This window comes from Eptatretus burgeri, chromosome 7 (genome assembly GCF_056783735.1).
Source record: "Eptatretus burgeri isolate ZD-2024b chromosome 7, Ebu_testis_v1, whole genome shotgun sequence".
In the NCBI taxonomy this organism is placed as follows: domain Eukaryota; kingdom Metazoa; phylum Chordata; class Myxini; order Myxiniformes; family Myxinidae; genus Eptatretus; species Eptatretus burgeri.
Window position 1 is genome coordinate 90,748,307 of NC_140967.1, and position 21,071 is coordinate 90,769,377.

Genomic DNA, 21,071 nt, shown 5'->3' on the forward strand with positions numbered 1-21,071 from the left:
ACAGAGACACAGAGACACAGAGACACAGAGACACAGAGACACAGAGACACAGAGACACAGAGAGACAGAGACACAGAGAGACAGAGACACAGAGAGACAGAGACACAGAGAGACAGAGAGACAGAGAGACAGAGACACAGAGACACAGAGACACAGAGAGACAGAGACACAGAGAGACAGAGACACAGAGAGACAGAGACACAGAGAGACAGAGACACAGAGACACAGAGAGACAGAGACACAGAGAGACAGAGAGACAGAGAGACAGAGACACAGAGACACAGAGACACAGAGAGACAGAGAGACAGAGAGACAGAGACACAGAGAGACAGAGACACAGAGAGACAGAGACACAGAGACACAGAGAGACAGAGAGACAGAGAGACAGAGAGACAGAGAGACAGAGACACAGAGACACAGAGACACAGAGAGACAGAGAGACAGAGAGACAGAGACACAGAGACACAGAGACACAGAGACACAGAGACACAGAGACACAGAGAGACAGAGACACAGAGAGACAGAGAGACAGAGACACAGAGAGACAGAGACACAGAGACACAGAGACACAGAGACACAGAGAGACAGAGAGACAGAGAGACAGAGAGACAGAGAGACAGAGACACAGAGACACAGAGACACAGAGACACAGAGAGACAGAGACACAGAGAGACAGAGAGACAGAGAGACAGAGAGACAGAGAGACAGAGACACAGAGAGACAGAGACACAGAGAGACAGAGACACAGAGACACAGAGACACAGAGAGACAGAGAGACAGAGACACAGAGACACAGAGAGACAGAGAGACAGAGACACAGAGACACAGAGACACAGAGACACAGAGACACAGAGAGACAGAGAGACAGAGAGACAGAGAGACAGAGAGACAGAGAGACAGAGAGACAGAGAGACAGACACACAGAGAGACAGAGACACAGAGGCACAGCGACACAGAGAGACAGAGACACAGAGAGACAGAGACACAGAGAGACAGAGACACAGAGAGACAGAGACACAGAGAGACAGAGACACAGAGAGACAGAGACACAGAGAGACAGAGACACAGAGAGACAGAGACACAGAGAGACAGAGACACAGAGAGACAGAGACACAGAGAGACAGAGACACAGAGAGACAGAGACACAGAGACACAGAGACACAGAGAGACAGAGAGACAGAGACACAGAGAGACAGAGAGACAGAGAGACAGAGAGACAGAGAGACAGAGAGACAGAGAGACAGAGAGACAGAGAGACAGAGAGACACAGAGAGACACAGAGAGACAGAGAGACAGAGAGACACAGAGAGACAGAGAGACACAGAGAGACAGAGAGACACAGAGAGACAGAGAGACACAGAGAGACAGAGAGACACAGAGAGACAGAGACACAGAGAGAGAGAGGGACAGAGGCACAGAGAGGCAGAGACACAGAGAGACAGAGAGACACAGGGAGACAGAGAGAGACAGAGAGACACAGGGAGACACAGAGAGACACACAGACACAGAGAGACACAGAGAGACAGAGAGACACAGAGAGACAGAGAGACAGAGAGACACAGAGAGACAGAGAGACACAGAGACACAGAGAGACAGAGACACAGAGAGACAGAGACACAGAGACACAGAGAGACAGAGACACAGAGAGACAGAGAGACAGAGACACAGAGAGACAGAGACACAGAGAGACAGAGACACAGAGAGACAGAGACACAGAGAGACAGAGAGACAGAGACACAGAGAGACAGAGACACAGAGAGACAGAGAGACAGAGAGACAGAGAGACAGAGAGACAGAGAGACAGAGAGACAGAGAGACAGAGAGACACAGAGAGACAGAGAGACACAGAGAGAGACAGAGAGAGACAGAGAGAGACAGAGAGAGACAGAGAGAGACAGAGAGAGACACAGAGAGACACAGAGAGACACAGAGAGACAGAGAGAGACAGAGAGAGACACAGAGAGACACAGAGAGACACAGAGAGACACAGAGAGACACAGAGAGACACAGAGACACAGAGAGACAGAGAGACAGAGACACAGAGAGACACAGAGACACAGAGAGACAGAGACACAGAGAGACAGAGAGACAGAGACACAGAGACACAGAGACACAGAGAGACAGAGAGACAGAGACACAGAGACACAGAGAGACAGAGACACAGAGAGACAGAGACACAGAGACACAGAGAGACAGAGACACAGAGACACAGAGACACAGAGACACAGAGACACAGAGAGACAGAGACACAGAGAGACAGAGACACAGAGAGACAGAGACACAGAGAGACAGAGAGACAGAGACACAGAGAGACAGAGACACAGAGACACAGAGACACAGAGACACAGAGACACAGAGACACAGAGACACAGAGAGACAGAGACACAGAGAGACAGAGACACAGAGAGACAGAGACACAGAGAGACAGAGACACAGAGACACAGAGAGACAGAGAGACAGAGACACAGAGACACAGAGAGACAGAGACACAGAGAGACAGAGACACAGAGAGACAGAGAGACAGAGAGACAGAGACACAGAGACACAGAGAGACAGAGACACAGAGAGACAGAGACACAGAGAGACAGAGACACAGAGAGACAGAGACACAGAGAGACAGAGACACAGAGAGACAGAGACACAGAGAGACAGAGACACAGAGAGACAGAGACACAGAGAGACAGAGACACAGAGAGACAGAGACACAGAGAGACAGAGACACAGAGAGACAGAGACACAGAGAGACAGAGACACAGAGAGACAGAGACACAGAGAGACAGAGACACAGAGAGACAGAGACACAGAGAGACAGAGACACAGAGAGACAGAGACACAGAGAGACAGAGACACAGAGAGACAGAGACACAGAGAGACACAGAGAGACACAGAGAGACACAGAGAGACACAGAGAGACACAGAGAGACACAGAGAGACACAGAGAGACACAGAGAGACACAGAGAGACACAGAGAGACACAGAGAGACACAGAGAGACACAGAGAGACACAGAGAGACACAGAGAGACACAGAGAGACACAGAGAGACACAGAGAGACAGAGACACAGAGACACAGAGAGACAGAGAGACAGAGAGACAGAGAGACAGAGACACAGAGAGACAGAGACACAGAGAGACAGAGACACAGAGAGACAGAGACACAGAGAGACAGAGAGACAGAGAGACAGAGAGACAGAGACACAGAGAGACAGAGAGACAGAGACACAGAGACACAGAGACACAGAGAGACAGAGACACAGAGACACAGAGAGACAGAGACACAGAGACACAGAGACACAGAGAGACAGAGAGACAGAGAGACAGAGAGACAGAGAGACAGAGAGACAGAGAGACAGAGAGACAGAGAGACAGAGAGACAGAGAGACAGAGAGACAGAGAGACAGAGAGACAGAGAGACAGAGAGACAGAGAGACAGAGACACAGAGAGACAGAGACACAGAGAGACAGAGACACAGAGACACAGAGACACAGAGAGACAGAGAGACAGAGAGACACAGAGACACAGAGACAGAGAGACACAGACACAGAGAGACAGAGAGACAGAGAGACAGAGACACAGAGACACAGAGACACAGAGAGACAGAGAGACAGAGAGACAGAGAGACACAGAGACACAGAGAGACAGAGAGACAGAGAGACAGAGAGACAGAGAGACAGAGAGACAGAGAGACAGAGAGACAGAGACACAGAGAGACAGAGACACAGAGACACAGAGACACAGAGACACAGAGACACAGAGACACAGAGACACAGAGACACAGAGAGACAGAGAGACAGAGAGACAGAGAGACAGAGAGACAGAGAGACAGAGAGACAGAGAGGCAGAGACACAGAGAGACACAGAGAGACAGAGACACAGAGAGACAGAGAGACAGAGACACAGAGAGACAGAGAGACAGAGAGACACAGAGAGACACAGAGAGACACAGAGAGACACAGAGACACAGAGAGACAGAGAGACACAGAGAGACAGAGAGACACAGAGAGACAGAGAGACACAGAGAGACAGAGAGACACAGAGAGACAGAGAGACAGAGACACAGAGACACAGAGACACAGAGACACAGAGAGACAGAGAGACAGAGACACAGAGACACAGAGACACAGAGAGACAGAGACAGAGACACAGAGAGACAGAGAGACAGAGACACAGAGACACAGAGAGACAGAGAGACAGAGAGACAGAGAGACAGAGAGACAGAGAGACAGAGAGACAGAGAGACAGAGAGACAGAGAGACAGAGAGACAGAGAGAGACAGAGAGACAGAGAGACACAGAGAGACAGAGAGACACAGAGACACAGAGAGACAGAGAGACAGAGAGACACAGAGAGACAGAGAGACACAGAGAGACAGAGAGACACAGAGAGACACAGAGACACAGAGACACAGAGAGACACAGAGAGACAGAGAGAGACAGAGACACACAGAGAGACAGAGAGAGACAGAGACACAGAGAGACAGAGAGACACAGAGACAGAGAGACAGAGAGACAGAGAGACAGAGAGACAGAGAGACACAGAGAGACACAGAGAGACACAGAGAGACACAGAGAGACAGAGAGACAGAGAGACAGAGACACAGAGACACAGAGGGACAGAGAGACAGAGAGACAGAGAGACAGAGACACAGAGAGACAGAGACACAGAGAGACAGAGACACAGAGAGACAGAGACACAGAGAGACAGAGACACAGAGAGACAGAGACACAGAGAGACAGAGACACAGAGAGACAGAGAGACAGAGACACAGAGACACAGAGACACAGAGAGACAGAGACACAGAGAGACAGAGACACAGAGAGACAGAGACACAGAGACACAGAGACACAGAGAGACAGAGAGACAGAGAGACAGAGAGACAGAGAGACAGAGAGACAGAGAGACAGAGAGACACAGAGAGACAGAGAGACAGACAGACACAGAGAGACAGAGAGACAGACAGACACAGAGAGACAGAGAGACAGAGAGACAGAGAGACAGAGAGACAGAGAGACAGAGAGACAGAGAGACACAGAGAGACACAGAGAGACACAGAGACACAGAGAGACACAGAGAGACACAGAGAGACAGAGAGACACAGAGAGACACAGAGAGACAGAGAGACACAGAGAGACAGAGAGACAGAGAGACAGAGACACAGAGACACAGAGACACAGAGAGACAGAGAGACAGAGAGACAGAGAGACAGAGACACAGAGAGACAGAGACAGAGACACAGAGAGACAGAGACACAGAGAGACAGAGAGACAGAGACACAGAGAGACAGAGAGACAGAGAGACAGAGAGACAGAGAGACAGAGAGACAGAGAGACAGAGAGACAGAGAGACAGAGAGACAGAGAGACAGAGAGACACAGAGAGACAGAGAGACACAGAGAGACAGAGAGACACAGAGAGACAGAGAGACAGAGACACAGAGAGACAGAGAGACAGAGAGACAGAGAGACAGAGAGACAGAGAGACAGAGAGACAGAGAGACAGAGAGACAGAGAGACAGAGAGACAGAGAGACAGAGAGACAGAGAGACAGAGAGACAGAGAGACAGAGAGACACAGAGACAGAGAGACACAGAGAGACAGAGAGACACAGAGAGACAGAGAGACAGAGAGACACAGAGAGACAGAGAGACAGAGAGACACAGAGAGACAGAGAGACACAGAGAGACAGAGAGACACAGAGACACAGAGAGACAGAGAGACACAGAGAGACAGAGAGACACAGAGAGACAGAGAGACACAGAGAGACAGAGAGACACAGAGAGACAGAGAGACACAGAGAGACAGAGAGACACAGAGAGACACAGAGAGACAGAGAGACACAGAGAGACACAGAGAGACACAGAGAGACACAGAGAGACACAGAGAGACAGAGAGACAGAGACACAGAGAGACACAGAGAGACACAGAGAGACACAGAGAGACACAGAGAGACACAGAGAGACACAGAGAGACACAGAGAGACACAGAGAGACACAGAGAGACACAGAGAGACACAGAGAGACACAGAGAGACACAGAGACACAGAGAGACACAGAGAGACACAGAGACACAGAGACACAGAGACACAGAGAGACAGAGAGTCACAGAGAGACACAGAGAGACACAGAGAGACACAGAGAGACACAGAGAGACACAGAGAGACAGAGAGACAGAGAGACAGAGAGACAAAGAGAGACACAGAGAGACACAGAGAGACACAGAGAGACAGAGACACAGAGAGACAGAGAGACAGAGAGACAGAGAGACAGAGACACAGAGAGACAGAGACACAGAGAGACAGAGACACAGAGAGACAGAGACACAGAGAGACAGAGACACAGAGAGACAGAGAGACAGAGAGACACAGAGACACAGAGAGACACAGAGAGACACAGAGACACAGAGACACAGAGAGACAGAGAGACAGAGAGACAGAGACACAGAGACACAGAGAGACAGAGAGACAGAGACACAGAGAGACAGAGAGACAGAGACACAGAGACACAGAGAGACAGAGAGACAGAGAGACAGAGAGACAGAGACACAGAGACACAGAGACACAGAGAGACAGAGACACAGACACAGACACAGACACAGACACAGACACAGACACAGACACAGACACAGAGAGACAGAGAGACAGAGAGACAGAGAGACAGAGAGACAGAGAGACAGAGAGACAGAGAGACAGAGAGACAGAGAGACAGAGAGACAGAGAGACAGAGAGAGACAGAGAGACAGAGAGAGACAGAGAGACAGAGAGAGACAGAGAGAGACAGAGAGAGACAGAGAGAGACAGAGAGAGACAGAGAGAGACAGAGAGAGACAGAGAGAGACAGAGAGAGACAGAGAGAGACAGAGAGAGACAGAGAGAGACAGAGAGAGACAGAGAGAGACAGAGAGAGACAGAGAGAGACAGAGAGAGACAGAGAGAGACAGAGAGAGACAGAGAGAGACAGAGAGAGACAGAGAGAGACAGAGAGAGACAGAGAGAGACAGAGAGAGACAGAGAGAGACAGAGAGAGACAGAGAGAGACAGAGAGACACAGACACAGAGAGACACAGACACAGAGAGACAGAGACACAGAGAGACAGAGACACAGAGAGACAGAGACACAGAGAGACAGAGACACAGAGAGACAGAGACACAGAGAGACAGAGACACAGACACAGAGACACAGAGAGACAGAGACACAGAGAGACAGAGACACAGAGAGACAGAGACACAGAGAGACAGAGAGAGAGACACAGAGACAGAGACAGACAGAGACACAGAGAGTCAGACACACAGAGAGACAGAGACACAGAGAGACAGAGACACAGAGAGACAGAGACACAGAGAGACAGAGACACAGACACAGAGAGACAGAGACACAGAGAGACAGAGACACAGAGAGACAGAGACACAGAGAGACAGAGACACAGAGAGACAGAGACACAGAGAGACAGAGACACAGAGAGACAGAGACACAGAGAGACAGAGACACAGAGAGACAGAGACACAGAGAGACAGAGACACAGAGAGACAGAGACACAGAGAGACAGAGACAGAGACAGACACACAGAGACAGAGACAGACACACAGAGACAGAGACACAGAGACAGAGACACAGAGACAGAGACACAGAGACAGAGACACAGAGACAGAGACAGACAGACACAGACAGACACAGAGAGAGAGACACAGAGAGACAGAGAGACACGGACAGACAGAGACACAGAGAGACACAGACAGAGACAGAGACAGACACAGACAGAGAGACAGAGAGACAGAGACACAGATACACGGGGACACGGGGACACAGAGACACATAGACACAGAGACACAGAGACACAGAGACACAGAGACACAGAGACACAGAGAGACAGAGAGACAGAGAGACAGACACAGACAAAGAGACACTCAGTGACACAGCGAGACTCAGAGAGACACAGACAGACACAGACACAGACAGACACAGAGAGAGACACAGAGAGACAGAGACACAGAGAGACAGAGACACAGAGAGACAGAGACACAGAGAGACAGAGACACAGAGAGACAGACACAGAGAGAGACACAGAGAGACACAGACACAGACACAGACAGACACAGACAGACACAGACACAGACACAGACAGACACAGAGAGAGACACAGAGAGACACAGACACAGACACAGACAGACACAGAGAGACACAGAGAGACACAGAGAGACACAGAGAGACACAGAGACACGGCAACAGTAGGGTTGAAGGAGAAATAAGGGATATATGATAGCAAAGGGTGGGGGCATAAACTGTGCACAACATGGATACAGCCACACACTCTCAAACACAGAAGTGAAAAGAAAAACTGAAAACTCGGAAATTGGTGACCTTGGGGAGGGTTAATGGAGGATGACCTAAGAGATTTTGGGAGTTTCACCAGAGTAGGGTTACTGGCAGAATGTGTGTGCCCTGTAGAAACCTTGGGGTAGGGACAAAATACAGAAATGGCAAAGGGTGCAGGATCAGAAAGAAGGTGGTAGAAGACAGAGAGACCACCTCCCTGCCTGTGATTTCAAAAGACATCGGACAACAGACTCAGCTTCATCGTAGGAGATTCCAATCATCTTGAAGGCCTTGGTTTCCATAGTGTCAAGCTGAGCAAGGTGTGAGGCAGTGATGCCAGCCCAGAGTGGCGAGTAGTATTCCATCCATCTGCGGATGATGGCCTTGTTTATGCAATTAAGTTTGGAAGAACTGATTATGGTTCTGCAATTTGTCCCCCCCCCCTCCACTTTTGAAAATCGGTGTGACCTTTGAGTTTCAATTTGCAAGGGAAAATGCCTTTGTTTAAAGATAAATTGAAGAGATGACATAATGGATTACTAATGTGCACAATAACTGATTTAATTACTTTCTGACTCAGTTCATCCACACCAGGGGTCTTACTATTTTTAAATGAACAAACAATATCACAGTCTTCCACTTCATTTGTGGGGTTCCCATCGTGTGCTGCCTTTTTGGCTGCTGGTTGCATCATTCGTTAGGGGCGCAGCTACGCTGCTGATGCAGTGCCTTACCAGTGTACTGGTGCTTGCAGATTACCAGTGTACTGGTGCTTATTATCACCAATCTCGGAAGGACGACAGGCTGAGTCAACCCCCTGGTGTTAATTCAGTGGAAAAACAGGGCTCAAACTCAGGACCCTAGGATCCCAAGCCTAATCAACAAATTCAGCTTATTTCAAAATTGTTTGAATTTGGATTCGTTATCAGTTGAAGGTTTATGAAGGAATTTTTTTTGTACAACCTCATCTTGTACCGAATCGATTTTAACAACCCGTCAGTCATCAAAGATTTTAATTTTACAGTTTTGTTTTTAGAATTACAAATTGGGAAGCATTTATCATACAAGTCTCGTAATCTTAATTCAAATGTATTATAAGCTTCATTATGGTCCTCAAGTGACCAAATATCCTTCCAATTTGTTTCTTCTAACTCCATAAATTGATCAGAATTTGTAGAATTAACGAGTCTATATGAAGTGAAAGTATTAGTTTCCGCACCTTTTTAAAGATGGCCAGTATAATTTAAAATTGTAATTTGAAACAGGTAAATGATTGGTTATATCACAATAAAACACACCACTGGTTATTGGTATCTCATATTGATTGGTTAATATATTAATTATCAATCACTGTAGCTGTGGATCTCATGACATGAGTTGATCTATTGATTAAGGGTAAATAAAAGTTACTAATTAGTGAATTGATTAAGTATTGAGTCGAGTTATTTCCATTATGTTGAAATCACCCATAATAAACAAGGATTTATTTTCTAAGAACATTCATTAATATATCGAATGCATTTATAAATGATCATAATTAACATTTTGGTGGTTTGTAAATCATTCCAACTATGTTGGGTTTTGTTTTGTTTTTGTTTTTTCCATATTTTTTTTATCAATTTCAATAAATAATGAATTGCATAAGGTGTCATTTAGAACTAGGTCACATCATATTGAAATTGCATAATTGTGTTTTGGATGTACATTGCTACACCTCCACCACCATTCTCGCACCGATTTTTACATACGAATGAATAATTTGTAATCTGTAATAATGTGTTGGTATCTTTAAGCCATGTCTCAGAGACACCAACAACATTAAATGGAAAGTTCAGAAGATTTGCAAAATCGACAATAGTCGATATTCTTTTGGAGATTTCTCGAATTAAAGTGTCTACAAGAAAAAATGCTCTTAGGGTCTGGTCTACGTGACTAAATTGATCAACAAATTGGTCGATATTATAATATTGGAAATCCTAAATATTTTTCAGAATTTTTTTTTTATGTCTGGGTCTCGTTCTTCTTTACCCAAACACTTGTCCTGGAATGTAAACAGATCAAATCGCAAATTTGTCAGTTGATTTGTTTACACTTTACATTGTCATTAGATTGTAAATTAAGAATAATATTTTCAGAATCTTCTGAATTGGTGTGATTAAAAGGTAAGAAATGTGGTTAGCAGGTTTGACACACATAAAAAACTGGTATTCCAATTACAATCAGGAACATAGGAATTGCACATATAATCGAAGAAGAGATGGGTCTTATATTCTAGTTGATCGTAACAAGTTTGTTTAGCATGGTTTTATTTTTTAGGAGCAGAAGCAACATAAATCTGATATCAGATAGATTACAGCTGTAATGAAGACAACCAAATAATTTAAAACAAGATGTCATCACTTCTGAATGTGCAGCCATTGATGCATCCCGATTTTATATATATATATATATATATATATATATATATATATATATATATATATATATATATATATATATATATATATATATATATATATATATATACATTGTTGTAGATTCTCGCCCACCGGCGTGCGGACGACCGCTTCTCGCCCACCGAACGGACAATCTAGTCGTAGCTTTCTGGATCAAACGCCGAAATCCCGCTATGGGTGTGTTTTGGATGCACACCACAGCCTAGTAAACACTCTACCCGCGCTACAGGGTCAATCGCCGAATTGTCGATATACCGAATTAATCGCGCGGGCAGACTACCGAGAGACTGTACCTCAACGGGGCCCGCTTGAAACGAGCCGCTTCAGCAGCTTGCTTCCTTTTGGGATAACCGAGCGGGGTATTATTGCGAGGCCCCATCGGACCCGATTCTATTATCGATCATTTAAAAACCAACTACTATTCCGAATGCAATACGGCAGTTCAATTGAGGGAAAGGACGCAACGAACAGGTTTACATTCACACAAGGACATTTATTATAATAAAGCATGTATGCCGGCATGCACGTATGCAATTATACTAGTCAAACAGGCATGACAGGAGAACTACAACTGTTCTACACAATCACTGAACAGTTTTTACTAATTAGTAGACACGGCGCCACATCGTTTATGCAAAGAAACAAAGGAAAAACCTCATCAAAGACAACGGGGTAGACTGGACCTCTTGGGGTCTTTATGAATCACAGAGCTGTGGAGATCGCAAAAGCTCCGAGAGGCCGGGCTGGTTACCTTCACCCTCGTGGTGACTCGCGAGGGTGACCCACGACGTCCCCTCTCAGCTACCCACGGTTAGGCACGATACGGCAGGCCGCGCGCCTTGGCTCCACTGCTCTCCGATCTCTCCAGCTCCTCACCGCGGCTCCACACACTGCCCACAACTCTGACACAACTCTCTTCCCTCTCCTCCACACTCTTCTTACTGCTGGCGACTCTTTTTCCCCAACTCCACCACCCTCCACCGACTGACTGACACAACTCAACTCCCAGACCGTAACTCCCAGACTGTAGCTCGACTCCGCTCCCAGACCTCCACAACTCCAACTCGACGTTTCCACGTGCTCGCTTTATAGCCCAGGTGCCCCGCCCTCGCTTCCCGCCCCTTCTTCCAGCACGTGTCGCTCGGCTGTATCCGATCCGGAAAAGTGATCCGATCCGGTAGAGTGATCCGGTTCGGACAAGGCGTACCGAGGGCGTGATCCCTGGTAATTAAATCGCGTGATTTATTAGGTAACCCATAGACGGGAGTACCCCAGGTCACGCGGTTGAGTTATTGGCGTTCACGGTTGGTTAAGCGACCCGCCGCGTCACGGAATTATCCGTGCGCAATGGCCTACAATTCCTATGAGTCTGGTGGTAACCGAGATAGCTTACCCCACCTCGTGGTCTTCTCACCCGACCCCCGACCCGCAACAATGTATGTATATATATATATATATATATATATATATATACATATACATATACATATTAGGGTACTTCATAATAGGGGGTAAAAAATAAAAGTATGAATATTCATGCTCCCTGAGTGTGCCTTTGTTCCATTTGACAGTAGAAACAAACACACCAAATATGAAGCAGATTGGACGATGCTTAGGGGTTCCTCAAGTTGGCACAATATTGTTGAAATTTGCCAAACTGTAACTGATAACTTGTCGTCGAATGTGCACAACGCAGTACACTTCACAATTAATATGGTTGTTTGATATTTTCATTGAAATTTACATACCTTCCTTTTTCAGATTGTGTCATGGCAACTGCAAGCACCACAAGGAGTTCTTTGTCAGTATGGTTGGTTGGCAAACCTACAGCAGATATTCACTGTTCTGGCTTGCCAACTAACGGAGCAGTTCTGTGCAATTTGTGATACCACCACACGGAGCATGGAAGTACTATTAAGGAAAGTGCAAAGCGGACCATTGAGACTGTTTCGGCACTTTGGGAAAAGGCCCGGATTCCCATCCAGCGACTGGACAAATGTCAGGAAAGGGTGATGAAGCTGTATCATCTATATCAAGAGCTGAAAAAGAATCGTCAAAAACCACAGCAGTCATATAGGATGAAAGAAGAGTTTTTCCAAGGAGACCTAGATGAGCTTTTTGACATTGCAGTGCAAAATGCCCTCTCCATAATGGACATAATTGTGCCAACTTGAGGAACCCCTAAATATCATGGAATTTTGTTCATTTTTGACCTATAAGTTCTTATGGGGTATTGGAACAAAGGCAAAATTAGGGAGCAGCAAAAATCAAACTTTCATTTTTTGGGAACACCCAAATGAATGTATGTATATATATATATATATATATATATATATATATATATATATATATATATATATATATATATATATATATATATATATATATATATATATATATATATATATATATATATATATATATATATATATATATATTGTGTATACCATTCCAGGAATGGAATCTTCTTGACCATTCCATCAATGGTCATATCCTCCAGCTCTGCCAGTCGGTCCAAGAAGTCCGTTAACACTTTTTGAAGCTCCTTAAAACCATCAAAGTAATCTTTATTACTTTAATTTCCTGCTGCACATTTCCAGCATTTGCATTCATTACTTCAAGTTTGCTGCAGCACCTTCTCAGTGGATTTATCAGTCACTTCAAAAGAGTGAGAGTACCTCCTCGGTAGCATTACCCTGCATGGCTCTCGGCATGATGTTCTCGGCTTTCGACAGAAATCGGGCTATTACTGTATCTGCGTGTACAGTAATCAGGGGATTATTGTATCTGCTCAATTTGTTATTGGAGTGTCTGATATCGAAAAGTCACTGATTGCTGAACAGAACCCCTCACACTCCCTTGCACCCTCCCACCCCTCACCTTGCCCTTCTCTCTTTTACATTGTTTAATGCACAAAATGTCTGAGATCACTAGCCATTGAAATATGTAAGAGATTTTGAAAGCTTGTACAGTGTTGCACTTTTGCTTTGATCTTAACTTTTCTTTCCTTTATTTTTTTTTGTGCTTTCAGGTTGAAAACTCTCAGTGAAAAGTCCCGAGATGCAAAATTGAAGAAGCATGTCCAGTAAGATGTTTTTTTTCAATTTTCTTAATTTTTTGTTTTGTACACATTTATTATGAGTTTATATTATAATAACAAACAGCCTGTAGACAATCCTTTTTGAGAATTTGTCTTGCGGTCGATCTGGGTACATTGAGAGAGGGATTTGACTGCAGGAGAACAATCCTGAATACTTGCAATCTGAGTGACATCTCGATGTGGCAGCGGTTGGTGTTGCACCAACTGGGATAACAAATGTAAACCTGGTCTTGTCTTTTATTTTATTTTTGTTTGTTTTGGAAATGTATGTATGTCCTTGAAATGTGGAGCTGCAAATTTAACCCACCTGTTTGTTGCTTGAAGCCATTTCGAGAGAAACTTTGGGCTTGTTCAGCAAAGACCCTACGAAAAGTTGAGTAACCCTGAGTTTTCCCATTGAGCATTCCCATATCTACCTCTGGCTCACGAGGCTGTGGACCTGGATTCAAATCCCATATCCTGTATGTATATGTCCATTGTTTACTAATGTCCTTGTAATTAATGTTAGAATAGTATACTGTTGAATTATTATGTCGGCCCTGCTTGTGATTATGCATACAGGCCTTTGTGATACCTGTATAATGCTCGTTGAGTACTCTTAGGACGTAGGGAATATGCATGACTCTGTATGATTTATCATCGTGCGATTTGGCCATCCACCCTTGTGCACATTATACATTCGGCAGGACCTTGATCGAATTATGGCTGCTCGTTTTTTGTTGAGGAAAGGTACCCTTCTGTTTGTCTCTTTCTATGCGCTGTACATGGACTGTGACCTTAATGTCCAAATGTTGAAACCCTAAAGTGTGAACAAATGTCTGATGACTTTTGTTGGCTGGTTAGATCCCATGTTGCATAAGGTGATTCTCCTTGAAGTTATCGCACGTACCATACAGGATGTAACTCTTGAAACCTGCGGCACACAAACGTCTTGGAAGAAACAGCCCTATTTGTCTGTCACAACGCTTCAACTAATTGAGCGCAAGAGGCAGGCTATAGGCATTCCAGAATTTATAGGTCTGAGGAATGAAGTCAAACATGAATGCATGTCAGAAGGACCCTGACGAATGGTTGGTGGTAAGTATTAACACAATGAACCAAACATACCGGGATCACAACTCCAGAACTCTGTTCAAAACTGCTGATGCTCTTCTTCAGAAACCCTGTGCCTCTATGGTAAACATCAAAGACACAAACGGCTTGGTATTTGAGTCAGTCGAAGAAGAAATACATCACACCAGAAGAAACCAAGAAAGCCATTCAGGCACTGAAAAACCATCGGGCTACCGGAGTTCATGACCCATTGGAAGCTCTTCAAGCTGCAGCACAGGACCCAGAAGTCTTCAAAGCCCTCCACAAGGCAGTGTGTCGTATCTGGAATACCATAAAGTGGTCGCTGTCGATGACCAAGTCAGTGTGTATTGCTTTGCACAAAAAGATCGACAGAGGTCTGTGCAGCAATTGCAGAACGCTTGCACTAATCAGTCATGCAAGTCAGATTTTTCTCAATGTGTGCCAATACAGACTGGAAATAACTGCCAGTAATGAAGTAAGAGACCCCCAATGTGTCTTTGCTCGTGGTGAGGGCACAACTGATGAGATCTTTCATCTGAAAGGTGTGGCCGAAGCTTACTATGCAGGCAAAAGCCCTCTACACCTGGTCTTTGTTGATTATAAGAAGGCACTTGACTCTGTCAACCATACTCTACTGTTAACCATGTTTACGAAACTGTGGGATTTTGGAAAAGGATGTGATGCGACTGCTTGAGGATCTCGACATCAACTCAAAAGATCAGCTCCATTCGAAATTCTGGATGACAGCTGAGTTTGAGATGCCAGTTGGAGTGTGACAAGGCTGTCCATTGTCCCCTCTACACCGAATGCCTCATGCAGGAATGGTATGAATGCACATCACACCTAAAGGCACCCAATGTAAGTGGTATCTCTGAAAAAGGAGATCAGATACGCCGATAACCTCGTGATGGCGCTATGCAGAGCTGACAAAGAAGAGATGCTTGCTATCCTGGGTGACATATCAGATGGATATGGGCTAATCATCCATCCTGGAAAGATGGGATACATGGTTGGCCAGCCAACAATAGATGACAACACTATCACATACTGCTTAATACCAATACCCCCATGTCACATCTTTCAAGTACCTGGGTGTGTTGATCAACCATATTCTAGCTGAGAGCAAGGAGGTGCGAATGCGGATAGATATGGGCAAATCCACAACATCAAGTGGCACGACCGTGTTGCAAATGAGAGCTTAATGGAGATTATGGGTAACCGATGGTGTTTCAGCAGTAGTAATGTGATGGAATGCAAGGCAGCATGGATGGGCCATGTGATTCGGTACGGTGGACTGGCAGTAGCTGTAGTGGATGGTTTTCTGGAGGGACGTCGTCTTTCGATAGGTCGACCAAAGATGCGTTGGGTCGATAACATCTGACAGTGGTCCGGGTGCAATATCACTGAACTCAAGATGGGTTGTGTCAAAAGTGGCGGTTGTGGTTCCTGTGGTGTATAATTTGAGGTGACCACGGGTTTATGCCGGTGTCGAATGATGATTCGGACCTTGAGACAAAATAGGCTGATTTATCTGTAGAATTCTTACCATAGCGATGCACCAGTTTTTGACAGTAAAGGATATGGTGGTCAACGTGATCATTTGTATCGACATTCTGGAGATGGTGCAATTTGGTGAAAGTTCTATTTTTTGCTCGCTTGCCAAATTGTATTCTCCCGGCTTAGCCAAAATATCCAAAGCCAGTCGCCCACCGGAGGAGCTCAACCCTTATTTTCATTCAGTTCTACAAAACCAAAAGCTTGTTGACCTACTTTGAACAAAAATAACCTTTAAATTGCAGCGAAGTCCATCTCGTGCCATCGCAAATCCCCACACTTCCCACCTTAAGCAAAGTTAAAAGCTGGCATAAAGTTCCACCAGGAATGACCCAATATCAAATGGGTTTAAAAAAAAAAAGGAATTTTGACCCCTGTGATTCTAAGTCCTTACCTCTGGGACATGAACCAGGGGTCAAATCCAAAATATCATTCTATATTTTGTGCGCCCCACAATGTTTATTGCATATACAAAGTTTCGTTTAAAAATGTGCCCGTAAATGCATTTTTGGGGGTAGTTGACCTTTTGACCCCACCCCAGGGGTCAGGGCCAAAAATTGTACTACTCTTGCACCTTCATGCCATGCAGTGATCACAACTACCACATTTGAATTTCTGCACAACTGCTTAGGAGGAGATGGTGTGATAGATGGAACCAATTACAATGTTCTCCCATGGTATTATTTGTTTTTTTTCTTCCATAATCATGGGAATAAATATAGTGTGCAGGCTGCCATGAGTATTTTTGTCTACTATACAACACTGAGCATCAGCAAAAGGGTTGCTTCACAAACATACTCGACTCGTCGAGTACATTCCATGTACGTGATTGCATTTCACATTCCTGTCTGGCCCTTATCAACACTTCTTTGATGAAGTTCGCTGAAGAGCATGAGTGACTGTTGAAAGGAATAGCTCAAAACGATGCTGAAACTTCCTGTCTATCAACCCAGATTTGCCCTCCCTTTGGAGCTGATGCCACATTTCTGTATTCCACAAGAATAGCCAACCTATGGAAAGATGATGAAATCTTAACTAGATGACATTTCTTTGTTACAAGCAAACCAACTGCCCAAATGTTATGGTAATATGTTCAGGATCATCAACTGGGTAGATGACACTTTCCCAGATTGCCATAAATCGTATAAATGATGTCATTCAAAATGGCCACCATGTGGCTCCATTGGAACCATTGGAGAAGCATTGATTCACTACTACTTACACGATTTTGTTGATCTCAGTATCAATTTCATCTGTTTTCAGGGTCAGGAATTCAGAAAATGATAAAACCATTATAATTTAATGAAGTTTTAATTGCAAATAATACAAAAATAACGACGTACATATACTTAGTATATCACACATTTGAAAACGTGGGTAAGAGACGTACACTAATGTTCCTGACTACCACTTTGCTCTCATCTCAGTCTGAGACTACTGCAGCCTGATAGTTCAACTTTTTTTACACTGGATTGCAGCGTCCTTCAGCATCACACCCACAGGCAGAGATGCACATTTGTTGCGATTTTGAGCACTTGCAGGCAGCGGTTCTGCACTTCTTCTTGCAGCCACAAGATACTAGCTTGACACAAAATGCAGGCACAGCAGGTAGAGTCATCCAGACGACTTCCAGTCCCTTTCCGGATTCTTTTCACCCCCTTTCGATAATGGCAATCCAACATTCTCCCGATGGTTACACTCGTAAGCTCTCAGCCACACCTTAGATGGTGCTCTCACCTACACCTTAGGCTTAATGGTTAGCGTGGTGGGCTTGAGATCCTGAGTTCAAATCCCACTCGGCTGTTAAATTAATACCATGTGGGGTTGACTCTGTCTGTCATCCTTCTGAGGTCGGCAAAATGAGTGCCTGCATGCTGGTATCCTGTGTCGGAGTGGTGACCCGTCCAGGATTGTGCTCTATAGCAAAGGAGACTGCTTAGGCAGCACCAACGCTCTGCACAGCGTGTGGTCCCAATGGATGGATGGATGGATGGATCACTGTCAATTCCATGCCACCCTGCATTATGCCCTTGTGTATCTTGCAAGTCTGAGAGCAGTTGTAGAGCTGTATGCATGATCTCTTGCATTGGTGTGTCGTCTGAAGCAAATTTCGCAGGCATCTCATCTGATGTGATGCATGAGGTGTCAGGGTCTGCCATAGCAGTGCTCTCCAGTGTATGTGCTATGGCCATCCTCTTTAGGTCACTTGGGTACAGCAGCAATGGTGATATTGGCCCAGTGGATGAACAGTACTGCACCTTGGCCTGATGATGTTCTTCACGTCATCATGGAAGCTCATGTCTTCTTGATAGGTACTTTGGACGAATAACATGTCCACTTACACGGAACATGTCTTGATATTGGTGCCACACTTGGGACATATCATAGACATGTCCTTGTGCTAATTCTTGTACCTTATCAGAGCACATTTAATCCAAGCAGCTGTCCCCATTGTTTTTGGTGTTCATTCCTTGGACTTTCTTGTTGACTTGGTGAAACTTTACCCAGCAATCCAAGTGATATTTCCCTTCCGCTGAACAAAGGTCTCCTACAACCCCTGCCAACCTAACCCGCAGAGTGACATCTTTTACTGCCATATCAAGGGCTTTCTGGGACATGCTGAATGTGGAGACATTTCACATACCATCTGTTTTTTGCACGGCTCTGACAGTACATGCATAGTTCCCAGTTCATCACTGCGGATGATCTTGATTGCCGCAATGATGCTTGGCCCTGTTCCGATGCTGAACCTTCATCTTCAGTGGGGTCTGAATTGAATTTCTGACGCAGTCGTTCAAGTCTAGTTTCTGGTGCTGAAATCGCAAAAGCATGATTTATGCCAAACCAACACATCTTCGGACCATTCATCAGTCAGGTCTGCGATCTTCTGCAATCGCTCTGCTGACTCTGTATCTCCGAAACGAATATGTTCATCTGCAACTTGCCAAATTCGTTCCTTTCCCTGTTCTGTAGCTTTCCTCAATGCAATTTCTGTTCTGCATAATTTATTTATTTGTTTTTTCTCACAAAACAAATGTGCAATTTGAGATGGGACAGGAACCTTCCGCTTACTCTTCAATACAGCCACACAATCGCCAATTTAATTGAACTTCAGTGTTGGAGTAAATCAGAACTCTGAGAAACAACACCCTGCCATTCCTCGGAGTTGCGACTTTCGTCGACTACCTCTAACTATTCAGTGGGAATCGCAATACATTCAGTATGACCTAGCATTCTGAGAGAAAACCACATGAAACGGCAAGTGATGTCTTCAAATAATGGAATAAAAATAAAACCTAATATGCCATTGGGATATGGGTGAAAAACAAACACAATTCAAGCACAGGCATATAATTGTATCTGGATAGTTTGTTTGTAATAGAGAAGCTATCGATTGTCAAACTGATAGCCCATGATGGCTGGCTGACTAGAGGTGATTTGCTGAAACTATAGGAAGCGATTTTAATCTTGGTCAATAGACGGGTAGTAGGGTATGTACAGGAATCGATTGTGGAAGTGCTCGATGGAGATGTCTGTCCATCGCCATCGTCCATAATGGTTGTGGTTGCACCTCAAAAGTCCATCAGCAAATTCTGTTTTTTTTCTTTTCTTTTTCAGATGAAGCATTCTCGTGTGGCAGAATGACTTAGAGGTACACCACACACTCGCCTCTAAGCTGTCTATCCTGGGTTTGAATCCTGACCCAGCTATAAACTGTCGTCCTGGTGTTTCACAGGCAGTGTGATTCATCAATATGTGTGCTGCTCCTCATGTAGACGTCAAATTGGATGTTCTGTCTGCTGGAATTGGTTGTTGTACGTTAAAGATCCCATGGTGTCCTTCGTGAAAAGTAGGCGTGCGCCATTACCGGCACCCTGAACAAATTACAAATTCTTGCCCTAACCACTGCTGGGAAAGCAACGGCAAAGCATGCAGTATAACCCTTGCTCAGGAAGCTGCATCCACAGGTTCAGTGCTCTGTCAAGAGTATGGTACATAAGGTGTGTGTGTGTGTGTGTGTGTGTGTGTGTGTGTGTGTGTGTGTGTGTGTGTGTGTGTGTGTGTGTGTGTGTGTGTGTGTGTGTGTGTGTGTGTGTGTTTGCGTGCGCAGTTAGACCCCGTTATTCGTGGGGGATATGTTCCTGAAAAATGCCGCGAATATCGGGGCTTTTAAAATATTATTTATTTATTTATTTTAATACATGCTGTCGGCTCGTGGTAGAACGATTGCACATAACAAAGGAGACAGTGGGAGAAAGGGGAAACACCAACAGCAGGGCGGAGGGAGAAAGTGGATGGAGACGGACAAATAAGGGATGCAGGTAATGATGAGGGGTAAGGGAAAACGCAAAGGGTGGACAATATGGATACAGAAGCAAAATTGTGTTTGACCAGTTTGTGATTTTTGTCAAGGTCTGAGGAGAGCGAAGAGGCTTCTTGCTTGTGTGTCAGAAGAATGAGAGATGTCACGGCAGAGTGTGGAGTCGTCAGCAGGGAGATGAAGAGGATTTTGCAGTCAGTGAGATCATTGATGAAGATTAGGAATAATATGGGGCCAAGAAAACTGCTTTGAGGTACTC

At 45.1% G+C, this 21,071-nt stretch overlaps 1 protein-coding gene across 2 annotated transcripts in view; it reads left to right on the plus strand.

Moving 5' to 3' along the window:
- The window catches only part of DTNBP1 (dystrobrevin binding protein 1), an 85,395-nt gene that overhangs the window by 19,785 nt on the left and 44,539 nt on the right, over positions 1 to 21,071 (plus strand). For both annotated transcript variants that reach the window (XM_085889571.1, XM_085889572.1), the window contains exon 2: positions 13,795 to 13,848. In XM_085889571.1, coding sequence (XP_085745697.1) covers positions 13,795 to 13,848 — 54 coding nt within the window. The remainder of the gene's footprint in view (positions 1 to 13,794; positions 13,849 to 21,071) is intronic.